The 17,478-nt window shown below is 41.4% G+C and overlaps 1 protein-coding gene across 27 annotated transcripts in view; it reads left to right on the plus strand.

Moving 5' to 3' along the window:
- DOCK9 (dedicator of cytokinesis 9) overlaps positions 1 to 17,478 on the plus strand; it is a 327,271-nt gene that overhangs the window by 180,604 nt on the left and 129,189 nt on the right. For 26 of the 27 annotated variants that reach the window (XR_013446892.1, XM_078070150.1, XM_078070157.1 and 23 more), the window contains exons 11-20: positions 704 to 844; positions 1,159 to 1,362; positions 1,980 to 2,102; positions 5,746 to 5,828; positions 6,409 to 6,531; positions 14,178 to 14,257; positions 14,337 to 14,524; positions 14,684 to 14,749; positions 15,895 to 15,987; positions 17,258 to 17,381. Coding sequence is in view for 26 of the 27 variants with exons in the window: in XM_078070150.1 (XP_077926276.1) it covers positions 704 to 844; positions 1,159 to 1,362; positions 1,980 to 2,102; positions 5,746 to 5,828; positions 6,409 to 6,531; positions 14,178 to 14,257; positions 14,337 to 14,524; positions 14,684 to 14,749; positions 15,895 to 15,987; positions 17,258 to 17,381 (1,225 nt within the window). In the remaining variant the exon portion in view is untranslated. The remainder of the gene's footprint in view (positions 1 to 703; positions 845 to 1,158; positions 1,363 to 1,979; positions 2,103 to 5,745; positions 5,829 to 6,408; positions 6,532 to 14,177; positions 14,258 to 14,336; positions 14,525 to 14,683; positions 14,750 to 15,894; positions 15,988 to 17,257; positions 17,382 to 17,478) is intronic. The other variant, XM_078070149.1, reaches the window with a different exon arrangement.

The following is a 17,478-nucleotide window of genomic DNA, read 5'->3' on the forward strand; positions in this document are numbered from 1 at the left end:
CAGGGGAAAAGGAAAAATGAAAAACAACCATAATCTCATCACCGCACCACTACCACTGTGAGTTCAGATTGTTGAAAACTGAGAGATTTATCCAAAGATGTCCTCAAGTCTACAAAGAATATATAATTTACCCCATAAAATGACTATCAGAAAATAATAAGCATCATTGCAGATGCCCAGCAGGCAGTGGTGTTTCCTGACTCGTCCAAGGCACATACAGTCCACATCTGTGCTCCAAAAAGTCCAAACCCAGTGGTAAGGACCTCCAAAGCTGCCCACAGCGGGTGACGGTTCTGCTGTATTTTTCCTCTTTTCATTTGTGACCTTTGTATCTGGCTTATTGATGTGATGTTTTCAAGGTCCATCCATGTTGTGGTGTGTGTCAGAATTTCCTTCCTTTTATGGCTGAATAATATTCCACAGTATGGATATACCAGATTTTGTTTATTTTTTGATGGACACTTAAGTTGTTCATAACCATAATTTCTAAGCTCTGTATAATAATCCATTGAGTAGACATACCATCATTTATTTGACCATTAACATAAGCGATATAAACTTATAAAACAGTAACACTATTGTGAGTAAATGAGTACATATAGCTTTTCCATATTTTACGGAGTTTCCTTAGGATATATTTATTATTAGATTTTTTTTTTAATGTGAGCATAATGTATTTATGTATTTACATTTTCTTTTAAAGAAGCTTGACTTCACATCAGCTGAACCCGAAGTGAAGCCATTTGAAGAGAAGTTTGGGAAGAGAATTCTTGTCAAATGCAACGATTTGTCTTTCAATTTACAATGCTGTGTTGCAGAAAATGAAGAAGGACCCACCACAAATGTAATTTTTCCCTTTTAAAAAATATTTTACAAAAATATTCAGAGGTTGCCGATGTGCCTATTGCAGTGCAGTCGGGACAGAAAATCCTAGTTCCTGATAGAGAAATGCAATGTCTAGGTCAGGATGCGGAGAGTTGTTCAGCCTCAGGGACAGGATGTTTGTGACAAAGGATAGGGATGGAGACTGTTTCTCTTTAGCAGTAATTTATAGCAACAATTATAAATAGGTTTAGTAATTTCTTCTTTGATAGCAGTGTTCTTTCCCCCCAGCAGTTCGAGCCATAGTGATGGTCTGGATGGTTTTGTTTTGTTCAGGTAGAGCCTTTCTTTGTTACTCTATCCTTGTTTGACATAAAATACAACCGAAAGATTTCTGCCGATTTCCACGTGGACCTGAATCATTTCTCCGTGAGGCAGATGCTGGCCACCACATCCCCGGCTCTGATGAACGGTGGCAGGCAGAGCTCGCCTGCCCTTCAGGACATCCTTCATGAAGCTGCCATGCAGTATCCGAAGCAGGTGGGGGACATGAGCCCGGCAGGCGTACTGCTAAGACTTACCTTGCACAGGCTGTGTGAATGCGTAATGAGACTTTGTAATGCACACCTGGGTGGAATGAGACTGTTGAGTATATTGACAGCATCTATAATTAGGCAGTAAAAGCAAGCTGAGAGAAGAAGAAATGGTATTTGACTTCTCATTTCTTTTTTTCTAAACTTTCTGCTAGTGCTCGCTTCAGCAGCACATACACTAAACTTTCTGCTTGTCCCCCCCCCCACCAAATTGCCTTTTTTTAAAAAAAATTTTATTTATTTATGTGACAGAGAGAGAGGGAGAGCACAAGCAAGGGGAGCGGCAGGCAGAGGGAGAGGGAGAAGCAGGCCCCCCTCTCAGCAGGGAGCCCGATGCAGGGCTCGACCCTGGGATCATGACCTGAGCCCAAGACAGACACTTAACCAACTGAGCTACCCAGGCGCCCCGCCAGATTGCCTCTTTGATCAGATGATGACCTAGTGATGAAGCACTGGGTGCCTCTGTTTCAGCAGTCTTTGCTGCTTTAGCAGGTTTAATGTTCAGGGGATTTGTTTAACGTGGCTGTGCATTTTACTCACTAAAGAAAATCGTTTGTTCCCTAGGGAATATTTTCAGTCACGTGTCCTCATCCTGATATATTCCTTGTGGCTAGAATTGAAAAAGTGCTTCAGGGGAGCATCACACACGGTGCTGAGCCATACATGAAAAGTTCAGACTCTTCTAAGGTATGGGTGACTTTTACGCTTTGTGATGATAAACAGCAATTAGAAAAGAGGGCTCTCTGTCAAAATAGAAATGCTTAAAGAAATCAAAGTTAGGCCCTATATATACTCTAAATGATGTGCACTACTTTACATAGATTTACTCTTATACTTAACCTGATGTGTCCAGTTTTCAATGAAAAGTAGTCCCATATGTATATAAAATGCTTCACTTATCCAGACGATCCTAATATCCTAAAGTAATTGGCAAAGCTGGAATTACCAGCGTAACAGTAGATTTTCTGTCATTAAAAAGTACATATATTATATTCAAATAGAGTTCATTCCGCTCATTGATGTGTCTCTGGGATTCTGGAATTCCCTTTGGGTCCATTTACACTGAAATGTGAGGCTGGAGACTGGGGGATGGTCTGGGCTCAGGTGGTCTGGCTAGTAAGGTCAGTGCTTCAGGTCCCCTGTTTGGTCACACAGGGCAGGTTATGGTGGCAGAAGTGGTGTGACTCAGGTAAAAAAAGGGAAGGGAGACATATAAGATGTGTGTTTGGTGTATTTTTGTTACTTTGGTGTATGTTCATTAGTTGGGGAGTGCCTTGTTGTGGACACACACAGACTTGAATATTAGAGGTTATCTAGTCCAAGACCTCCTTTCAGGCATTGGAAAACTGGGGTTTACTAAGGTTTAGTTACCTGCTCAGTGTCCCATAGCTATTGTGACCAAAGGCACTTGCCTGTCACCTTCTAGCACATCAAGCTACCTGGTAGAGTGAGCTTTTGAGTGCCGTCTGGGCCAGTTTTACAGTATTTTTTATAAGTGGTCATCTGAGAGATGACCCTGCTACATTGACAAGGACTGGTCAGCAGCAGGAGGGGACACTCCCCAGGCTCTAAGGGACATTTATCAAGCAAATTCAGAGCTTCCCCTCTTCCTGTCTGTGGCTGCCCATACACCACAGGTGTGTCCCCAGGATGGAGGGCAGTTGTTAAAGAACAGGTTGTAGGAGTCAGAGACCTGGGTACTGGTCTAACCAGTGCTAATGAGCCTGGCTACTTTGGAGAAGTCATGTTACCTCTCTGAGCTCCGGTGACCCATCTGTAGTTGAAGGATGATATTGCCACCTGCCCCACCTCCTCTCAGGAACAGTGCTGAGACCACAGGATCATGTACGAGACATTGCTGGGGACGCTGCAAATCACTGACATGCACAGGACATCGTTATCATTTATCACCCTCAGCAGGGAAAGCCCATTTACCCAGGTGCACTGCTTCCAACAGTATGCCTTTCTGGCTGATAAAAGCTGAGTAAAGTTTGGTCCCTGGAGAGAAGCTATTTTATTTTTTAAATTAAGTTTGTAAAACCTTGGATGAGAAGCTCTTTTAGCTCCACGGTGTTTTGATTAATAACCAATGAAGGCCCAAGTAAGCTCTCCCTCCCTATGTATGTAAGTCATTTTCAGGGCCTAAGTGCACCATCTTTGTTTTTCTGCCTGCCACATGCATGGTTTGAAATTTGGCAGCTCATGTTGGTGCAGAATCACATTTCACTTTGGGCTATACTTGATGCTCTACTCCACACCTCCCAGTGTCCGTCGAGCATCTGTGCAAGTCTGCTCTTCCTTCTTTACTTATGGAATGGGAAGCTCAGCCATGTGTACATTATTCCATGCATTCACACCTCCAAAGTATTAAGGCAGAGATTAACATTTTATATCAGAATAGATTTTATATCCATTTTATATCAACAGTTTTATATCAGAATAGAAGTTTTGGCAGAGGTATTACTGAGGAATGATTTTCTAATGTATATCAAAATTATTTCTTACTGTTTTCCAAGATGGTCTAGAACATAATTTAGAGTGAATTTTGTCTTGGAGGAGGAAACTTTTATGAAAAGTCTCTGTAGGTGTCTGCCATGAATAGATTAAAAAAGAAGAAGAAAGAAAAAGAATGAAAGAAAGGAGGGGGGAGGGAAAGAAGGAAGGAAAGAAAGGAGGGAGGGAAGGAGAGAAGGAAGAGAAGGGGGAGGGAGGGAAGGGAAGAATACCCTAGAGGGCAAAAATGAGTTTTTCAGTCTTTTGCATAGCTTATGTTCCATTTGCACCCTCAGTAAGTCTGTGAGCTCAGACCCTATTTGCTGCAGGGAACAGTGAAACTTATTTGAAGCCTGTGTTTTAGCTTTAAATTTTATGCAAACATTACATTTGACTCCACAGCATAGTCATTATTGTTAGGACCTAAAAGTAATAGTTTCTATCTGAAAACGTTTGAGTAAAATCAGCCCTCCAGGAAGGTAGGCCATTTTACCCTATGACTGTGTACCCCAAATCCCCACAAGAGCATGCCCAACTGGAAGAAGAAAGGGAGGGGCTGAATGAGCTGCTGACATGTTTCAATCAAGACATGTTTCTAATTCACTCTCAAGGGCAGCAATTCCCACAACACAGTTGTTGTAGAATCATAACTTTAGGCAACTGGAAGGGATAATGAAAAGTTCTATGGTTCATGCCTTTCAGTTTTAAGGTGGGGAAAGTGGATCCCAGAGAGGTTTAATGGCCTGGAGTCACACAGCTGGTTTCAGTTTGACTTAGAGACAAACCGCTCTATTCTACTTACGAGTCTTCTCGATGAGCCCTTCTCAGAGCTGGTGCACACAGATCACCAGAGGTCTGCACAGAATGCAGGTTCTGACCTGGAAGGTCTGTGGCGGGGCCTGAGACTCTGCATTCCTGGCACGCTCCCCGGTGATGCTGAGGCTGCAGCTCTCTAGTGCCCACCTCGATTCACAGGCTCTAAATCACGATTCCCAAAATTGGTTTGACTGTCATGTGCGTAAGTACTATAAAAGGCCCTCGAGCATACCGCTCTGACTGAATCAGACTTTGCATTGGTAGCAGTGCCTTATCCCAATACCAGCAAATTTGGGGAAATGGTCATCTGCTTGAGCAGTAGGGGTGGAGTTGATTCATAGACCTGCCATGCGTGCATCTTAGGCCAAAGCGAATCTGCTTAACTGTGCACTATAGGGTTAATAAGTCAACCCACAACGAATGAAAATTGATCATTAAGAAGTGAAAATAGCAGTAATTTACACTTAGAAACTGAGAATATAGCAATTAAAAACTCTGGCCTCACTTAAGTCAGCACCTATAATGTCTTAAATAATGAATATCTATTCCCCAAATTGTGGGAATTTGCACAGGCCGATGCACAGTGGGAGCTATGCAAGTTTAGTATTATCATTAGAGTTCTCATTTAAACTTTAGGTAATGTGATATATTTTGGTGGGAATACCAAGTATTAGCAATTGTTAACCAGATGGACTAATAAGTAGCCATAGTCATAAAGAACTATGAAAGCCTATGAGATGGTATGCTTGTGGCCCGTAAAAACAACATTTTAGAAAAGACATAACATTTTAGAAACAGTCCTCATTCTATATTCTTTGAAAATCACTGCTAGCAGTTGCATTAAACAGAATACTCTGTACCTCGTGTAAATCCAGCCATATTCATTATAGTAACCAGTGCTTTTCCATGTATCTGGTACTATGATAAGAGCTTGTTTAATGACCATGGGATGATGGCTCTTTAGACCACAACTCTGTCAGTGGGATGCAGCATCTCATGGCTTAATTCTGATGTCTTCAAGGTTGCTCAGAAAGTGCTGAAGAATGCCAAGCAGGCATGCCAAAGATTAGGACAGTACAGAATGCCATTTGCGTGGGCAGCAAGGTAAGGACATCTTCCATATGTTTGATATAGATATGGATATATGGAGATAGGTAGGTATATAGATAGATCTATTCTGTTTATTGTCCAGAGACAAAGAGGATTTAAATGTGTAAAACTGAAAAATAAGAAAGCACGCCCTATCTGAATAATCACTTAGTAGAGTCACAGAGAGGAACGATGCTGGCTGGAGGAGAGCTGTGCGAGGCCCGGCATCCCAGGTTCCAGCCACATGTCCTGAGTTCAGCTTGGGCAGCAGCCCGGGGGTGAGGCGGGGGGTGGGTGGGGGGTGGGTGGGCTGGGTGGGGAGCGAGGTGCCTGCAGGTCATCCTTAATTGTGAGCTCTGCTTCTGACTGTGTATGTTGTTTCCTAAGCATGAGCCATTTGCTGGAAATGTTTTCTATGTAAATTGAGTTAGTTGTGTTCATCCTCATAAATGTCTTCCATGTTTTTAGATAATGAAATTTCTGTTAGCTACAGCCAATTGAATAAATTACTCTTCACATGGAAACCAAAGTTAAGTTGTGGATTTATTTTGGTCTTTTGGAAACTCAGTTTAGAATTGTTGTTTGGCTATTTTAGGACGTTGTTTAAGGATGCATCCGGAAACCTTGACAAAAATGCCAGATTCTCTGCTCTCTACAGGCAAGACAGCAATAAGCTCTCCAATGATGACATGCTCAAGTTACTGGCAGACTTCCGGAAGTGAGTCTCAAAGCCTTACTTATTATTTGCACACCTGAGAAACAGAAGGTGTTTGGTGGGGAGGGGGGCAGTAGGCTTCATTCAAATGTCAAAGGGCCTGTTGGGTAAGCATGGAACTTTACCTCATGTCCTTGGGAAGGAAGAAAAGGTTTAAAATTGAAGAGTGTCCTGGTTAATTTGAATTCTTTAAATGATGTTTTTGGTGGTGCTGTGGAGGGTGGAGTGAGAGTAGAGATGAGCATAGGGAGGAAGGAGACAGTTGAGGGACCTTTGGCAAGAGATGGGAAAGGACTCAGCAAAGCCAGTGCAAGTGGCAGTGAGAGAAGGGGACTAATTGGGGTCACATCAGGGTATGCAGTGTTCCCGATTGGGTGAAGGGTGGAAGGAGAGAGCGGTGGGTGGTACAATGGAGTGACTCAGGTACCATTAATTGAATGAGTGATGGAAGGGAAGGACAATAACTTATATAGTGCTTGCTGTTTACAAGCACTGTTTCGAATGCATTACCTATATTCATGAGTGTATGAGTTTCCTAGAGCTGCCAAAACAAAGTGCCACAGACTGGGTGGCTTAAACCCATGGAAATGTATTCCCTCGCAATTCTGGAGGCTAGAAGTCCAAAACCAAGACATTGCAGGGCCGCACTTGCTCCAAAATCTCTGGGGGAGGATCGTTCCTTGCTTCTTTCAGCTCTGATGACCCCAGGTGTTCCTCAGCTTGTGGCAGCATTGTTCCAGTGACTGCCTCTGGCTTCACGTGGCTGCCTTCCCGTGCGTCTCTGGTGCAAGTCCTTCTTATAAAGAAACGTGTCATACTGGATTAGGGCCAACTCCAGTGACCTCATCTTCTGTTGATTACATCTGTAAAGACCCTATTTCCAAATAAGGAGACATTCATAGGTACCAGGGGTTAGGACTTTAGCACGTGTATTTGGAGACACCATTCGGCCCACAGCAAGGCGGTGAAGAGAGGGCAAGCAGTGGCCGGAGCAGCCTGGCTGAGAATCTTCTCCTATCACTGTGTGATAGGTGTTCCTATTTGGTGTTCCATCATAATGAGTTCACTTTGAAACTTAGAAAACTGATTTCCTTTGCTAGGGACATGGTTTTAGACATTCTCTGGGAAAATTTTGGGAATGAGAAAGAATTGAGGGTATTAAAAAATAATGAAATGAAAAGAATGGCCAAGAGCCAGCGTCTAGTTATTCTGTACCATAGGAGCTTTACAGTCTTAGTTTTTTATTTTGGAAAAACAAGAAACAAAAAAACACATTTCAAAGTAACAGTGTCACTTTGCTTAGAACTCAGGACTGGTTGTTAAAGGTTCATTTTTGCCTTGTTCTTACTTCTCTCCCCCTGATTTTTCAGAATTCTAAATAGAGCTGTAATTAGCATCTCTTAAAAACGTTTACTTACTAATAGTGAGTATTATCATATATAATGTCATCATACAGTAACTATTATCATGTTTCCCCTTTGCTTGTAGAATAAAGTCATTTTACTTTATTTCGTTTTTTGAAAACTCCAGTCACCTTTAGTTAAATAGATTACAGTTTTCTTGCACTAGACTACCATACAGTTCTTAATAATCATGATGTGGGTCCAAATGTAATCACTTAAGAAGGTGTACATACTATCTTATTCAGGAGGAGAAAGTGTATCTATGTCACCTCATTTTTGAGAAGGAAGTATTTTATATATTGCCTTTTGTGTGTAAATGAAGAAATGGATAGGCAAATAGCTAACCAGATGGAAAGATAGGCATGAAATCGTCATATGGGATATACACCAAAATGGTGGTCATGGTTGCCTCTGAGGGATGGGTGTATAGATGGCTTTTCACTTCTACTTTATAGCTTTCAATGATTTTACGTGGATTTTTTTTTAAAGATTTTATTTATTTATTTGACAGAGGGAGACACACACAGCGAGAGAGGGAACACAAGCAGGGGGAGTGGGAGAGGGAGAAGCAGGCTTCCCACGGAGCAGGGAGCCTGATGCGGGGCTCGATCCCAGGACCCTGGGATCATGACCTGAGCTGAAGGCAGATGCTTAACGACTGAGCCACCCAGGCGCCCCAAGGACTTTCTTTTTTTTTTAACATTTACTTTTATATTCTGACAAACAATGGAGTTCTTTATGTGTGATGGAGTTTGGAAGCCCTATCAGAAGTTACGTCCTACACTGACTAGCTTGAGACTACCCCGGCCAATGGTGGTGCTTTGGTGGTAGCCCAGCTCACAGTTCCGTTCCTCAGTGCAGGCCGAAGGGTAGGACTCTACAGGTTCGTTAATGAAAAAATTATCTGAGCCAAGAGGCCATGGCCAGGCAGCAAAAAGCACAGACCTTCCCTGGCTCAGAGCCCAGCAGCGTTCTCCCCGCACGCCGGGCCTTCATGGGTGTGCTCAGGAGGAAGGATCTTGTGGGAGGAGCGTGCTCCCAAGGGCCAGTGAGAGATGCGGAAACCTGCAAATAGGGATGTGATGCTGTCAGCATCAGAAGGTGCAGCTGTTATTGGGGAAGCTTTGTCTTTCCTTCTCAGCAAGAATCCAGAGAAATGCCCATGTCCACTCCCTGTGCTCGCCACAGTGGAATTAGGGAACTGGAGGTTTCCTTTTTCCTTTTTCCTTTCTAACCTTAGCATTGCTCTTTTTCTTTTCTTTCTATCTATCTATCTATCTATCTATCTATCTATCTATCTATCTATCTATCTCTATCTCTATCTATCTATCTATCTATCTATCTATATCTATCTCTATCTATCTATCTATCTCTTATCTATCTATCTATCTATCTATCTGTCTATTTATTTATTTTTTACAGAGAATAATCCTGTGTCACTGGCCTGGGCAGAGCAAAGCTATTGCTTCTGCTCCCATGATTGTCTCAAAATGTCATTTCGTAATGGATGGGAAAAATTTTCTCAAGCTGCCCCAGTCTAGAAAACAGCTGCCAAATCGCATAAGCCACTTCTCCCTTTCCCTCGCAGTAACTACCAGGGGACGTGTTCCAAGATTTAGTAAGAAAACAGTTCTGTCAGGTAGATGGTATTGCTGACATACATGCTTCCAGAAATATTTATCTAAGAAGAAACACTTGGTATTTTATACTTGATTTGCTCATGATGGTGTCTTTTCTAAATTCTGCAGGAAATCTGAAAGCATGAAGGTAAAGTATAAAAATAGACATTCCCTTTTAAATGTAAACCTTTTTTTTTTTTTTTTTCCGGTGCAAAAAGGTGTTTTTATTAAAGCATGGAGACAGGACTGTGGGCAGGAAGAGCTGCCTAAATATAAACCTTTGTTAATGCTACCATACTGGGTAGTTTAGTTAATAATATTATTAGGGTTTGTGCATGAGACTTACGTATATGTGTTTATTTGTACCTCTGTGTTCTTTGTGCCCAAGTTTGACATTCTTATCCTCGTTTCCCGTTGGTTACACTGCACTCAAGCTGGGTGGGGCTTCTTGCCTTTCTCTTAAGCCATTGGGTACTTTCACCCCACCACGCTTTGCCCTCTGCCTAAATCGTGTCCTCTTCTGCTTTGGCACTCTGAGGGACCCCTACTCCTCTTTCAGAGTCCAGTCTGTAACTCACGTCCATGTTGGGAGACCTGGGGCAGGTTGTGCAGCTCCTCTGCTTGAGTCTCCTCTTCTTTTTAAGGGGGAACCCTAATGGCCCTTGTAATCCTATAACTGTGGTGAGGAGTAAAGGAAAATGCATGTCAGAGTGATTTCTCTCACCGAGAAGACTCATCTTGACCCCTTCCTTCTCAGTACACTAGACACTGGCCTTCCCGTGGAGGTTTGCACACACTGTATGAAAGTGGTTCTTACATATGTCTTGTTGAGGACGGGAATCATACCGTGTTTGTGTTCTGTCTGGGTGCTCAGTTGAGTGCGTGTTGTATCACCATAAGCACTTGGTAAATGGTAACTGAAATTTCTCATAGACATCAATTCAGTGATTTCGTTTAAACAAAAACATCTCAAATTTCTTTCAATCACAAACATTTTTTAAGTGACTCCAAAGCTTTTAGGGACTATTTCCTTTTACAAAAATACAGTTAGGAGATTAAACTCACTGCCAACAGACCCAGGCATGCCTGTATTGCCAGTTAATCACTTTAATGGGTCAGGACAGACAGTAGAGAAGGGGGGGACCGGGCTGCGGAAACACGGAGGTGAGGACACCCAGTCTGTTGGCGGGATGACTGCTGGTTTGTGATACTCCCCCTGCCTCTGGGGATTGTTGAGCAGTTGTATGGGCAATGGGAAGAGAAAACCTTTCCTTTTCCTAAGAGCGAGAGTTTGAGCCTCATTCCTAGGTTTGTATGTATACAAAAGCAGTTCCCAAATTCCAGACACCCTACATGTGTCTACTTTATACATTTATTTAATGAAGTTTTAGGATGGGTTTTCATGCTCAAGTATTTTAAATTTTGCATGGAATATATATGCTTAACAGATTAAAAAACAACAACAACAACCTAATCCCAGTCATAAGAGAATTCGCTTTGTGTAACACACACACACACCTTCCATCACTTTGCAAATGCGTATAAAAAAGGCAGAATTTTTGTTGTTTGTGAGGTTTTAATGTCTGATAAGCCAAGTTCGATAAAACCCCTAAACTTTTGAAGTAAGTTTAAGATTATATTTAAAAAACTAAGCTTCCACAAAGCCCATGTGCTGTGTGGTATGGAACTAAGCTCAGATCTGTGCTTTCTTGGAAATTCATGGACATAATGCTTCTATAGAAATAGCAGCCAGAAGTAAAAGCTCTCAGCAGAGGGAAGAAACCAAATGAGAAATAAGTATAGTTAGACACAGAAGTAAATAACACATTATACAAAGAGTTCCAATGAAGATTGTTTAATTAAAATTTGTTGCTTAGAAATCCAGTTATCAAAAGTTCATATGAGGATGATGTCAGAGTAATAGAAAAAGTGGTGAAGGAGGTACCTACTCGTTTATGGGTAGAAGTAACTGGGAAGGGGTGAAATACAGCGCTCTTGAGTACTTATATTTGGAAGTATTCTTTGTAATAAACAGAATACTCCTGACTCGAGGAGGCAGATGCAATGTCATAGGTGTCTCTAAGATTTGTGGGATGCAGTATTTTGTGGTATGTTGGCAGTGTTGACTTGTTTGGATGAAGAGGCAGAGCAAGGCACTATATGTCAGGAAAATTTATAGCTGCATAGAAACCCATGGATCTAAGGGTTGATGTCCCTGAAGAGCTTTGTGTGAAGCTGAGAGAGACTCCGACAGTATATCATCTGGGGAGCACGCAGTATGCGGGAGACCAGCGACAGCTCCCAGGAAGTGATTGTCAAAGGCACAGTCTTCCTGCTAGTAGCAAAGAATATCGTGTTTTTGAACAAATCACACAGTGGGCACAGGGACAAGGGGTAGGGGTGATGCTGGGCTGTCACTGGACATCTTTTGGGCAGAGATCTTTTTAACTGAAGGCAGAATATGTGGAAAGTTGTGGACTTGCCTTCCTGATAGTGATCTCTCTCAGGATTTCAAGGAATTGCTCATTTAAACTCAGATATAAACAAAAGACAGGTGGAAAGGAGAGAAACGCTAGGAGAAACGCTGGAAGTTGGAGCTGGCCGTGGGCAAAGATGAATGTGCTCAGCATGGTCTTGTAAGGACAAGAATTTAAGACTGTTGGGGCGCCTGGGCGGTGCGGTCTGTTAAGCATTCAGCTCTTGGTTTTGGCGCAGTCTCAGCATTGTGAGATTGAGCCCCGCGTCAGGCTCTGTGCTCAGCGGGGAGTCCGCTTGAGATTCTCTCTCCGTCTCTCTCTGCCCCTCTGCTTGTGTGCATGCTCTCTCCTCTCTAAAATAAAATAAATAAACCATAAAAAAAAAAAAATTTAGGACTGTTAGGAAGTCCTGATGCAGGTGAACAATACCCCAGAATAGACTGACATGTTACCTGTGAGGCTGCTTAACAGGTAACAGGAGCTAGGATAGGAACTTTCCAAAAATAGGAATAAAACCAAATGCAGAATCTGTAGGCCAAAGAGCTTTGATGTTTTTTGGCAGTGTTTTAAAAGACATTATTAAACAGGTGGCTTATGAAGAACCATGAGGCAGCATTCTGTTTTCTAGGAATAAGTCGTATCATGTTGAACTAGTCATCCTAACTACATTTCTGCTTTTCTTTTTTTAATTGGGTTTCTAAACTGGTACCACAGAGGAATGGAAAGCCTCTGACAAGTATATATTCTAATGTCCTGTGAACAAGTCAGAGAAGTGTAGTATGCATGAGTGGACAGTTGTTCGACTGCTGGAGTAACCAGACGCCAGGACCGGTGATGCAGGGGCTACTATCAGGCTGCCGATGGGCCTTTAGAGGCTTGAGAAGGAACCTATTCTTGGCTGTATTCTGTGCAGTATCATCATCAGTGACTTTTTTGAGAATATAACATGCTGATGAAATGCCTTCATGACATCAAACTATTAGGAATACCTAATACATTAGATGTTAGAATCTGGACTTAGGAGGCTTTGATCAACTAGAAATGGCTCAAATGTAAAAGAGTGAGATTTCCTCAAGGCAAAATCAAATCCTGTTCTGAGTTCCAAAAAACATAATTTTATGAATACAGGATGGAGAGAGATGGTATGGTAGTAAAGCATATAGAAAAAGATGTACATCACTAGGGTGGTGTGACTACCACAAAATAATAGTATTTGGCTACATTAGTAGAAGTGTATATTGTTCAAAACCAGGTAGCTGCTCGATCCCCACCTGGTCAGACCTTTCTGGGCCTGTTGTATGCAGTTTGGGTGCCTGACATAAATGGGACGTTCTTCTAGGGGGAAATGGCATTGGAGGAAGGTCCAAAAACACTGAAAATGGTGGACTTCAGCAAGATGTGGTTGCTGTTTGTAGATGGTTGAAAGGTGTTACACAACGAAGTGTAACCAGGGCGCTTGGTGAGTGGAAGTTCCAGAGAGGCAAAGTGAGGAAGAGCGATCTGGGTGTCAAAGTGGCTATGTTGAAAGTTTCCCTCCAGCTAGGAGGGGGTGATGTGGTAGCAGTTCTCGCTGGGAACGTCACAGAGGAGATTCTCGGACTGAGTTAGACCAAATACAAATCAGCCATTTCACTGCATACCTACTTTGTGTCCAGCATTTCACTAGACACGGTAGCCTAAGATGGCTTCTAGCTCTGTATTTTCATGACTCGAGCCAAGAATGGGGGTGAGGATGGAGTGGTTCACGAAAACGGTAGCTATACCATCTTGCTGATATTCTTACCTAGATTTGTGCAGTCTAACACGGGAGCCACTGGCCACAGGTGACTACTGAACACGAGGAATACAGCAAGTCCGAACTGAGATGAGCTATAAGTGTAAAATACATCTGGATTCAGAGAATTAGAATAACTTTTTATACTGATTACATATTGAAATAAGAACTTTCGGGATATATTGGGTTAAATAAAATATATTCTTAAAACTAATTTTACCTGTTTCTTTTTACCTTTTAAAGTGTGGCTTCTAGAAGGTTTAAAATTACTTTTGTGGCTCACATTATATTTCTCTGGGAAGTGCTGCTCTGGAATTTAGGTTTTAGAGCTAACCTAACTTATAAACGTGTGATTTTTCTCTTCTTCTGTTCCTAGGCCTGAGAAGATGGCAAAGCTCCCAGTGATTTTGGGCAATCTAGACATTACAATTGATAATGTTTCCTCTGACTTTCCTAGTAAGTATAAGTTCTCTATAATAACCAGACAAAGTTCTGTTTGACTTTTACTTCAATTTGTTTGTTTTTAATTTTCCAGATTATGTCAATTCATCATACATTCCCATGAAGCAATTTGAAACCTGTAGTAAAACTCCAATCACATTTGAAGTCGAGGAATTTGTGCCCTGCATACCCAAACACACTCAGCCTTATACCATCTACAACAATCACCTTTATGTTTATCCTAAGTACTTGAAATATGACAGTCAAAAGTCTTTTGCCAAGGTGAGTACAAAGATCGAGGTTTGTTTTGATATCAGACTCTCTTGGGTTTTGGCTTCTCATGTTCTTTTATAAATACTTACATAAAAAGATAAAAAATAAATACATATTCTGGCTTTTTGTTTCATTTGCTATTTCTTTTTTCTTTAAATATTGCTGCAGGCCAGAAATATTGCTATTTGCATTGAATTCAAAGATTCAGATGAGGAAGACTCTCAGCCTCTGAAGGTTTGTTTTTTATATATGTTTGCATTTTTCCATTTTAAAAATGGACCTGCGTGATATTGCACAACTAAAGGAATTTAACACATTATAATCAACACAGACACAAAAATATGTGACATCACAATATATAACCACATGTGCTGAACCTTACAGAATATGGAGTAATTGAGTTCTTGCTCCTCACTGACTGTTTCTGTTTTGTTATACTCTTTAGGGATGAAGGTTTCTTATGTATGTTCAATTCAGTAAACATACCATGTCTTACTATGAGCCAGGCATCGTGTGGATGCTAAGAATTTTATTAGTAAGATTGATAACAGAAATAATAATAAAAATAGATTGATATTTGTTGTTTATCATAGTATAGAAATAATAGGTAATAAATTATTGGTGATGTTTATGGAATGCTTACTATAGTGCAGTCTCTGAGCTTAGAGCCTTATAGGTATTAAACTCCTTTAATTCCCCTAAGTATTTTTTAGATGAGACTAATGCACAGAATTTAAATAAGTTGGTGGTTGCTTGGTGAGTTGCTTCGGGCAATCCATTAGTGGAATCACTATTCAAACTCAGGTAGTCTGGCTCCAAATTCTTTACTGTAACTATGTGGAAATGACTTTGCAAGAAGGGAAGGAGACAAAGATGCAAAGAAGAATATAATAATAGTTTTTGCCCTCACGAAATTCACGGCTTAGTGGGAAAGGTAGTCATGGAGAAAAAACTCCTGGCACATAGAAATGGTTTGTTGTCAAAACTGAATAATTAATATAAAAATGCTGAGGGGTCACAGAGGAAGGATGGATGCATGGAAGTTTGGTGCACATGGAAGGGAAGATCATTCAGACAGAGGGATTGCATGAGCGCAGGCATGGAAGTGTGAAAGGAAACTGTGGTCAAGGTGCTGTCTAGTTACAGCAAGGACAGGTGTGTGTGCTTGGGGGAGGGAGGTGGTGCTGGTAGATGGACTGGAGGATGGGTTGGACCCAGGAGTAAGGGGGCTTAGGGGTCTGGGGTCTCTTAGGTAGAAGAAATCCATCAGAGGTGGTTATAAGTTTATGCTGTAGGAATGCCTCTTGACACATCTGAGTTTAATTTCTGACTCTGTTAATTAAATACTGGTGTCTTTCTTTGCTAACTCTTAACTTTAGTGCATTTATGGCAGACCTGGTGGACCAGTGTTCACAAGAAGCGCCTTTGCTGCAGTTTTACACCATCACCAAAACCCCGAGTTTTATGATGAGGTAAACAAGGAGGTTTTCTTTTCTTTTCTTTTCTTTTTTTAAAGACTTTATTTATTTATTTGACAGAGAGAGACAGCAAGAGAGGGAACACAAGCAGGGGGAGTGGGAGAGGGAGAAGCAGGCTTCCCGCTGAGCAGGGAGCCCGATGCGGGGCTCCATCCCAGGACCCTGGGATCATGACCTGAGCCGAAGGCAGACGCTTAACGACTGAGCCACCCAGGCGCCCCCAAACAAGGAGGTTTTCAAGGGAAAACCCAGTTAACCAGTTTTAAGGAAAACTCTTTAAGTTCTTTGCTTAGTAAAGCAAAAAACAAGAGCAACTGCATACTATACTGGAATTACAGTGCTAGAACTAAATGTTGAAGTATTTATTTTACATCGTCTTTTCTAATTACAAAAGTAACATTCATTCTAAAAACTTGAAAAATGCAGATAATAGAAAAGTCAAAATCTCTCCTCTATTACTACCACAATTAATATTCTGACATATATTCTTTCAAATTCATACTTAAGGATAGTTATATTTGTCAGACCTGAGAATCTTTCTTTCTCATTATTGGGTTTCTTTATGTAGAATGATAGTGTCGTTCATTAAAACTACTATACGAATCTTACTTTTAAATGTTCTATCCTGGTTTTTCATCATGCTGTTGCTGTGTTAAGTTCATGTAGTGGTTGATGTCGTGGTTTCCAGTTCTTTCTAGAGTTGAAATACCAGTTCTCCCATTTCTGGTCGGTGAATGTCTTGGTCTGTTCAGGCTACTGTAACAAAATACCAGACTGGGTGGATTGTAAACAGCAGATATTTACTGCTCACAGTTCTGGAGGCTGAAGTTGTAGGTCACGATGCCAACATGGCCGGGTGACAGCCATCTTTCTCCTGGTCACAATTGTACCCTCACATGGTGGAAAGGGAGGGGGGAGGGCTTTGTTGGATCTCTTGTAAGAGCATTAATCCCATTCATGAGGGCTCCACCCTCATGACCTAATCACCCCCAAAGACCCCACCTCCAAATACCATCACCTGGAGGGGTTAGGATTTTAACATAACCAATTTGGGAGGTGGGTGGGGACACACACATTCAGCCCATAACAGTGTATTATGGATCCATTTCTTCTTTAGCACAGTTTATGTTCTCTGATTTATTTGACTGCAAATGTTAATCTGAGTTTGGAGACCCAATGCACAAGTGACATGTCGTGTGGCTGCTTTCATTGAGAATTTTTGTCTTAAGATATTAAAAAGATTGTTATTTTGTCTTCCTTGCAGATTAAAATAGAACTGCCCACCCAGCTGCACGAAAAGCACCACTTGTTGTTCACATTCTTCCATGTCAGCTGTGATAATTCAAGTAAAGGGAGCACAAAGAAGAAGGATGTTGTTGAAACACAAGGTTTGGGATTTCATCATTCCCTTGATTGTTCATAACTTACATATTAGGTTCTTAAGTTTTATTTTGATTCTGAACCCTCATCCTCTTGCGGAATTTT

The sequence above is a fragment of the Halichoerus grypus genome, chromosome 4, assembly GCF_964656455.1.
Source record: "Halichoerus grypus chromosome 4, mHalGry1.hap1.1, whole genome shotgun sequence".
NCBI lineage: Eukaryota > Metazoa > Chordata > Mammalia > Carnivora > Phocidae > Halichoerus > Halichoerus grypus.